This window comes from Triticum aestivum, chromosome 7A (assembly GCF_018294505.1).
Source record: "Triticum aestivum cultivar Chinese Spring chromosome 7A, IWGSC CS RefSeq v2.1, whole genome shotgun sequence".
In the NCBI taxonomy this organism is placed as follows: Eukaryota; Viridiplantae; Streptophyta; class Magnoliopsida; order Poales; family Poaceae; genus Triticum; species Triticum aestivum.
The window spans coordinates 168,947,991-168,957,036 of record NC_057812.1 but is presented as its reverse complement, the minus strand read 5'-3'; the positions used below and the strand labels follow the sequence as shown (position 1 = coordinate 168,957,036).

Genomic DNA, 9,046 nt, shown 5'->3' with positions numbered 1-9,046 from the left:
TGTTTCATAAATTCAAAATTTCCAAAAAACATTCAAATTTTGTTTTGAATTTAAAACAATCATTTTTCCAAAATTGTTGTATTTCTGAAAACTGTCCAGAAATATCAAAATTTGTTAACGCTTTTCAAAAAATGTGTGCAGGTTTAGAAAAAGTTCAAAATTTTCTGGAATTTCAAAATAAATGTTTTTTTTACAAAAACAATTTGGTATTCAAAAGTTGATCGTTTTCCAAAAAAATCACAATTTCATTTTTTTGGAAATTTCCAAAAGTTGTTCACACTTAAAAATTGTTCACGTTTTCTAGAAAATATTTTCTTTTTTAACATTTTTTCAGAATTTTCGAAAATGTTCAAAAGATTTCCAAATTGTTCAGATATGGCGCTGCATTTAATTGTTATTACTTCACACTGTGATTCATTCAGTAACGAACATCATCTTGAGTTGTGGCCAACTCTCGGTTACCAATGGCTGCTCACGTGTTCGATCCCCTGAAGAGCCTTTTTTGTTGATTTTTACTTCACATCGTTCGCACATGGTCAATTTGGAATTATGTAACAAAAAAGCTACACTTACGTAAATCCTACGAACTCCATACGTAAATTTCGTAACCCCCCCCCCCCCCCCCCCCCCCCAAGGAATTCAACTGGGGCGGGTCCCCCACCCTGATTTCATCCAACCAAAAACTGCCACCGAAACTCTTAGGTTAATCATGTATGGTTCTTTACATACGTGTAGCATCTCTCATTACGTAGTTACTCGATGGAGCTTAGGCACTAAACATGAGACATATACGCATCCTCTAGAAAAGAGAGACATGTAGAACAACGTACTTCCTCCATCTACATATATAGGCTTAATATGTTTATCGAGGTACCCTTTGACCAATGATAAAATTATTAGTATATGAGATGTATGATATAAAAATTATATCATTAGAAACTCTTTTCACATACAAATGCAATGGTATGCTTTGTGTAAGATGCATCATATATTACTGTGCTAACCAGTGGCCAAATTTAACCTCGAAAAACCTATTAGGCCCTACTTGTAATTTATACGTGCTTCACACATTAGATTATTTTGTGTGATCACAATACTAAATCATTTAAACTAAGTGTAAATATCCTATGTTATAAAAAAATTATCATGTAATTTTTGAAAGTACATATGTGTTTTCTAGCGGAAAATTGTGGTTTTTTTACTATTCGTATCTAATCACTATAGCACAACGAATTTCTATATGAGGAATGCATTTGAAAAAAAATACTGCTATTTGAAAAGAAATATTATTGACGTGTGTTTGAAATCTTGTAGCTTTTTGAAGTTCAAACATGAGATACAGATAAAATTAGTTTGATGTTATAATCTTCATGTACCAAACCTTCAAGTCAGCATTTTTTAAATAAAGGCAAAATCTTTGCCTCATCTATTAATTAAGAAGGAGTTTTACAGAGTTAATGCTACAACATGAAACAAGCATTACATTGTCACATGAAAACATCATGGGGTCTACTCTCGCGGCATCAACAAACTCGGGTGCTTCGCCCCAGCGGCGATCCAACTCTTGGCTTCCTACTTAATGCTTTGCATAATGTAAAGCGTCAGTATCATTCTTTTTGTGCAGAAAACACGCACATTTCTTTCAATTCAGATTGTCCATGTCACAACCATCGTCAGAGAGTCCATTGCCTTCCGGTTAGAGTACTAACCCTATCTAAGAGTACTAACTTTCCTCCCTCTGTCTAAGAGTCAGGTTGAAAGTTTCTTACGTATGTGAAAGTTCTCGAGCAAGAGTCAGGTTTGTCGGATGGCTGGTGCGGTTAGCTCTAGAAAGACACCCCTGACCTCATTTTGGTGTGCAGCCATGCAGAGCGAATCCCACAAACCATGATCATTGGATCAATTGCGTTCAACATTGATAAATGGCAGTGATTCACCCTGTGGAAGAAATCAACGGCTAAGAATTGCTTGCATCACTGTGGGTGGCCTATCCAAGTTTAAAAATTAGTTTACTATAGTAGTCGAGATAGAGATATCTATACTACTATATAGTGTATCAGTTTGAATTCAAACATTGAAATGCATATCCAGCCGTTCATTGGGGTCCATCCGACGGTCAAAAGTGCTTGGATTCGCAGCTACAATAGCGCTGAATGTCATCTGGATCGTTCCAGAGGCAGCCATGAAGTAGCATAGAGTCAAAACTATCTGGGTCGTTCTAGAACCAACCCACTGCATGTCTGCAGCAGGTTGGAACTAACTGAGTTTCCAGAGACCAGATTCCACACTCCTCGCAGCCCCCTGGAGCAGCACAAAATATTTCAACAAAGTAGACTCGGGCAGCGGTACATGTGGTTGATAGGTAGGTTGCTTCAGTACTACTTAGTCTGACAAGCGGTAAAAGTAAGACGAAGAAATATATACAAGTAAACAGATTGAACCAGTGCTGTTTTGGGTGGAAAGCTGTAGCAAGAAAAAGAGTGCACCACCCACATATATGACGTCACTGATTTGGTGTGCACTTTTGGATCAAAAGTTGTAGCAAATGTTACATTAAAACATAGCAATAGGTACCCAAATTTATGTATACTACACATTCTTTGCATGTGATAGTTATTGAGTATATGAACATGAGAAGCTTTCTTATTTAAATTATAGGCATTTGGTTCCTGCTTCTGTACGCGCACAACTTTCATTTGTCTGGAATTATTTTTTATAGGATTTCTCAAAGCATACCATGTAGTGTTTTCTTCGGCCCAAGTCAACCCACATTGTTAAGATGCGCATTGCGCGTGCATACATACTAGTATGTGGATGGAGACTTGGAGAGAGTACTTCTTTTGATAAAAGCACTACATCATCTTTTGCATGAATGTGGAGCGAAAAACACGGTTGATTTACTCAACGTGAGCTAGCGCTCAGTTCTCAATGTGGAGAGAGAATATGCATTTGCACAAAAACAAAAAGGTTGGAGGTGTGAATGTGTATATCACCTCCTGTACGACGGTAGGAGGCCACGTTACTGTACATATATATTGATCAACACAAAGTCAGAGACATTTAGTAAGTTCGACCCTGCTACAGGACAGATATGACACTCGGAGCATATCGGCGAGACGAGGCGCTTAAGATTCTAACAACCTAACGTATACAAGTTTCTTTAGGGATTACTGAAATATATACAAGTTACTTTAATGTGGTCTCATGAAAGATGGGACTTCTCTAAGCAACAGTGTCTCCGTCGTCATCACAAAGGTTTCATCTTCGTGCGTTCTTCTTTATCAACACCTCTGGTTTGGGGCATCGCCCCCGCACCCCCCGCGTTGCCCCCGCTCGGGCGACTCGGGCGATATCGCAACCCTAGCCGCCGGGGGCTCCCCGTCCTTCCATCCCTCCCGACGCCAGCGTCGAAGGACACCGCCGGCCTATAGCCCGGGGGCTGATGGCGGCGGCGCGGGGGGGGGGGGGGGGGGGGGGCTTCCTCCTGCGCCATGGGGCGGTGCGAAGCCCCGCGGCGTGTGGTGGCACGGCCGATTTGGCCTTGTTGGCATGGCGGGCCTGCCTTGACCGGCGGCGGCGCGGCGGCCGCCTCGGCCTAGGGAGGATGGTGGCGGGTGGCCCTGCTTCGGGCAACGGCCTTGGCTGCGTTTGGCGGCGGGGGAAGGGGGGGGGGGGTCTGTGGCGACGGACCATCTAACCTCAGATAGGCGGTGGCGGCATGGAGGGCTTGGTGGTTGGGTCGGCGCCATGTGCGGGCATATCTGATCTGGCCGGTGCGACCTGCTCGATGTGCGGCGGCTCAGGTCGCCGGCGACCCATGCACATGATACTTGATGGAGGTTCCTCGAGCGGATCCAGGTGAAAGCCTAGTTCTCAGCTTGATGCCAAGACCGGCGTTGGCGGCACTCTTTTGTGTCATTACCTTCTTGAAGGCATCGTCGTGGAGAAGCTCCAGACCTCTATCCGCTACCTCCGGGGAAAATCCTAAATCAGTAGATCAGATGACGGCAGCGCGTTGGTGTTGTTTCCTCCTTGGGGGCGTCATTCTTGGAGGCGTACACGGGATCGAGGGACCAGTGGGCGGCTTTTTTGGTGGAGCGGTGCTTCATCGTACACATTGATGACGGCGGATCTCGGCGGCGTGGCGCAGTGGAGACTCGGCGTCCGATGCACGGTGATGGACTCGCGCAGGAGGAGGTAGCTGTTTGGCGTCATGGTGGCGTCGATGGCAGAGTGGCCTGACAAGGTAGAAATCTCAATATCTGCTCTGAAGACGGACCCGTGGAAGATTGCAGAACGACACATGTGAGTGCGTCAGACCGGTTTATGCCCCAAACCCGGTATGTGGCTCGGCTGGGGATTCTGGCTTTTGATGATAGGCTTAGGTGAGTGGTCTGAGTATTTGGCCCAGTTAGCACTCCATCATATGAATAAAAGTAGTGGCATATGTTGCTAAGATAGCGGATTTAGACATATTGTTGTAATACTTTATAAGATCCTTAAGAATAATCAATAAAATGGCCGCATGCATTTTCCAGATGCAGAGGCCGGGGATCATCTTCCTATTTAAAAAAACAAAGGTTTCATCACACAAAGGTTTCGACCGGGTCCAGTCTCCGCGTATGTTCATACTGACCATGGAAAAACTTCCAAGTATAATGGCGCAGACCCTTTCTTTTAGGGGTTATAGGGTGTTCATTTTTTACTAGGATACATTGCCTCTGGCCATGTGGTGATCGACGTGGCCATGCGGAGCTGGAACCTGAAGCGAACGCAGCATGCATGACTTGCACCATGCCCGTGCAGCTGGATCGTTGATCATGCATGCATGGGAACGAAGGCTGCATCGGTCGAACTGAACACTTGAAAAGTGCAAAATAAGGGCCTTGAGCACATCCATGCACCGAGAACGCAACAATATAATGCAAACGAGATAATAATAATTTTTTTTGGCAAAATGGATTAGATTATTATAAAGATTCACCAAAAGTACAAAGCACCTCAAACATAATAAAAATTACATCGAGGTTTATGAATCACCGAACGACCATTGCTGCCACCAGAACGAGCCATTGACGCACAGCTGTCGCCGCTCCCATACCAGAGCCGGGCCGACCTTGTTGATGGCAGCCGAAAAGTCTTGATGCACGTGCCCCTAGGACAAGCGCCCCGGAGCCGCAGTCGTTGCCGTTGAATTTTTTAATCGATCTGAATAACCTAACACCAAATATCGTTGTTGCATACACACGGCCAGAAACATTTACCTCGCCGACCCAAGGTGCTGGCAAGAATCTATAAATTGTTGCTCTCGCCCTACCAGGGCACCAACGCAAATTATTACTCAAATTTGAGTAGATAGAACAACCAACATTAGCTAGCTTCATTTGGCAAACCCAAGTGTTAGCGATAACCACCTAGTAAGGAGGAATCTAAGGCCCTGTTTGGTTCGGCTGTGGATTTCTAAAAGCAGCTGTGAAAAATCTGCTATGGAAAAACAGCTGTGGAAAATCTGATGTGAAAAAGATGTAGGTTATTTGGCAAACCAGCTGATACAGCTTTTTCAGATTTTGGCCCACAGCGGAATCAGATTTTGGGAAGCATGTCCTAGACTGCTTCCGCTTTTGGTTCAAATTTTGGTAGCGGATTTCTGAATCGGATTCTGCTGGGTTCGCCCTTTGGTTCAGATTCTGCCGCATGGCAGCGAAATCAGTCGATAAAAGCTGAACCAAACAGAGCCTAAGGTTGATGGTGTGATGGTGTCAATCTTGCTCTTGGTAAAGTGGGTTTGTCTAGTCTAGATGGCCTTTATTATTGCACATTTAAGTGACTTGGTCAAGCTTAAAATGAAAAAAAAATCACACGAATCTCCGCGTAATATCAATGACATGGAACTTAGATTTAAAACACTTATGACACATCTAGATGTGTTTAAGCAAAACTATCCGGATTTTCTTACATCTAACCGTGGTCTGCTTTTCTCAGCTAGACATGACTTAGACTCAGACTACTTAGATTTAGCAAAACCATTAAGTTTTTTTAATGACATAATGTTGATGATGCCTACTTGTGACGTCAGCTACTATTACTAAGTCATCCATTGTATCTCTATATAATCAGCTCTTGTACATTGTTTGTGTGCATGCTGTGCATGATCTCGTGGCCACTAGTGTGATCTTTGGGTCTACACAAACGGAGCTCTTTTTGCTCAGAGCTAGCTAGCTAGCAATGGAGCAGACGGCCTCCTCCAACGTAGACGCGAAGGCGGTGCTGCTCGTGCTAATCGTTATTTACCTCGTGCTTAGGCTCAGGCCCAAGAGGCACAATATCCTATGCGGTGGTGGTGCTGGCGCTGGAGCTGGTGCGTGCTCGTCGGCCGCCACGCCACTCCCGCTTCCGCCAGGCCCCGTGCCGTGGCCGGTGGTCGGCAACCTTCCTGAGATGATGCTCAACAAGCCTGCGTTCCGGTGGATCCACCACATGATGAAAGAAATGGGCACCGATATCGCCTGCGTCCACCTCGGCAGCGTCCACGTCGTCTCCATCACCTGCCCCAAGATCGCCCGCGAGGTGCTCAAGAAGCAGGACGCCAACTTCGCCTCCCGCCCACTCACCTTCGCCTCCGCCACCTTCAGCGGCGGCTACCGGAACGCCGTGCTCTCCCCCTTCGGCGACCAGTGGAAGAAGATGCGCCGCGTGCTCACCTCCGAAATCGTCTGCCCGTCGCGCCACAGGTGGCTGCACGACCGCCGCGCCGACGAGGCCGACAACCTCACCCGCTACGTCCACAACCTCATCACCAAGGGGTCATTGTCGTCGTCGTCGTCAGGCGGCGCCACGGTGGACGTCAGGCATGTTTCTAGGCACTACTGTGGCAACGTCATCCGCCGGCTCCTCTTCGGCAGCCGGTACTTTGGCGAGCCCCGGCTGCACGACGACGGCGGGCCGGGGCCGTTGGAGGTGGAGCACATGGACGCCATGTTCACCTCCCTTGGGCTCCTCTACGCGTTCTGCGTCTCCGACTACCTCCCCTGGCTGCGCGGCCTCGACCTCGACGGACACGAGAAGATGGTCAAGGAGGCCAACGCCACCATCAACCGGCTGCACGACACGGTCATCGACGAGCGCTGGAGGCGGTGGAAGTCCGGCGAGAGGAAAGACATCGACGATTTCTTGGACGTGCTCATCACGCTCAAGGACTCTGACGGCAACCCGCTGCTCACCCTCGAGGAGGTCAAAGCGCAGTCCCAGGTATAGCTAGTTCCATCGACGGTCGTTAACCACTTTTACAACAAGAAGTTACTTATGTTGCATGCATGCACGTCACGTCAAACATTCCCAAGCATCCTATAGGATGCAAGGACCTCCCGGAGAAATACTTTTCTCCTCTCGGAGAGGATTTTCTATCATGCACGGGACCTTCCGTGCATGCATCCACCACTTTATTTATTACTATATGGGACCACTGACATCACCTATAATATTTTCTCTCTCATCTAGCATACATTCACATGTTATTCTACTCACCAAGTTTCATCCAAATAAATAGGTGCATATTGTATGTTGAAATAAAAGTTTGATTTACATTCTATTTGCATAATTGTGTTTTTTCTAACAAGATCTTTCAAACAAGACCAATATTGAATATATTTTTAGGAAATATTTTCAACAAGTAAACTACCATGCTTCAAACTTGTTTCATACAAATTTATTAATTTGATGCAAAAATTCAACAGTGAGTTATTCAAACAAAACTTTGAACTTTAATTGTGTTTGACAAAGTATCTCATAATTTTGTGTACTTTAAATAGTGTTTTAGTGTGTTCTAAAATTTGATTATTTTTAGAACATGCTGAAACACATTCAAAAGTGGCATAGTTTTAAAGTTCTCCTCGTCATAAACACAAATATGCAAACGGATCATAAATTGTACTTTTGGTTTAAAAGATAAAATAGTTTTAACCTTGGAAATAAAATAACAAAGCATGGGATGGTGAAGGATATGCTTGCATGTGGTCAGAGGAAGATCTGACAAACTACAAAGAGTATTAACGCACAACATCGAATCTCCAAGAAAAATGAACGGCCCTCCCATGCACAAGACCTCCCGTGCACGGGAGAAATGCTTTTCTCCTCTCACTAACTAATGTGTTGCATGCGTACTGCAAATGCATGGTGGTGTTGTGCAGGACATAACATTTGCGGCGGTGGACAACCCATCGAATGCCATCGAGTGGGCCTTGGCAGAGATGGCGAATGCGCCAGAGGTGATGGCAAAGGCAGTGGAAGAGATGGACCGTGTGGTGGGTCGGGAGCGGCTGGTGCAGGAGTCTGACATCCCACAGCTCATCTACGCCAAGGCATGTGTCCGTGAGGCATTCCGGTTGCACCCCGTGGCACCCTTCAACGTGCCACATGTTGCGCTCTCTGACACCACTGTCGCTGGCTACCGCGTGCCCAAGGGAAGCCATGTTATCCTCAGCCGCATAGGGCTCGGTCGAAACCCTGCGGTTTGGGATGAGCCGCTCCGCTTCAAGCCAGAGCGTCACATCAATATGGCCGCTGGCATTGATGGTGGTGTGGCACTCACTGAGAATGAGCTGAGGTTCATCTCCTTTAGCACCGGCCGTCGCGGGTGTGTAGCTGCATCGCTTGGGACGGCTATGTGCATAATGCTCTTCAGCAGGCTCATACATGGGTTCACTTGGAGCAAGCCAACGGGCGTGGCAGCAATCGATCTCAGTGAGGCGAAGCACGACGTCTTTCTAGCCAAGTCGCTGGTGCTACATGCTGAGTTGCGCCTGCCAGCAAACCTCTACCGTGCCACCACCATCTAATATATGTTTGTAATAATTAATTTTGCAAATAATGAAGTCGAGCGGTTGATCACAACGCGAGCTCAGATCAGCTCTTTCTATAGTAGAGCTGCATTCATACAAAGCTCGGTTGATTTGAAATAACTATTTCTCGGTTGACATTAATAATCATCCATCCAAGATTTTCATGTCCCTTCTATACTTGCACAAATCTGAAGTTTAGGTCGAATGGT

The 9,046-nt window shown here is 46.0% G+C and overlaps 1 protein-coding gene across 1 annotated transcript; it reads left to right on the top strand.

Annotated features, from left to right (window-relative positions):
* The first annotated feature begins 908 nt into the window (after positions 1-908).
* LOC123153217 (tyrosine N-monooxygenase-like) lies at positions 909-8,834 on the top strand. Its single transcript, XM_044572438.1, has 3 exons — positions 909-1,084; positions 6,303-7,248; positions 8,187-8,834. The coding sequence occupies exons 1-3, from the start codon at positions 909-911 to the stop codon at positions 8,832-8,834; spliced, it is 1,770 nt and encodes a 589-aa protein (XP_044428373.1).
* The last annotated feature ends 212 nt before the right edge of the window (positions 8,835-9,046 follow it).

Coding starts and splice junctions, on each gene's coding strand:
- LOC123153217 (XM_044572438.1), top strand. CDS start 909: ATGTATGATATAAAAATTATATCATTAGAAACTCTTTTCACATACAAA. Junction 1,085..6,302: donor CACACATTAGATTATTTTGT/GTGATCACAATA, acceptor CCTCGTGCTTAG/GCTCAGGCCCAAGAGGCACA. Junction 7,249..8,186: donor AGGTCAAAGCGCAGTCCCAG/GTATAGCTAGTT, acceptor GGTGTTGTGCAG/GACATAACATTTGCGGCGGT.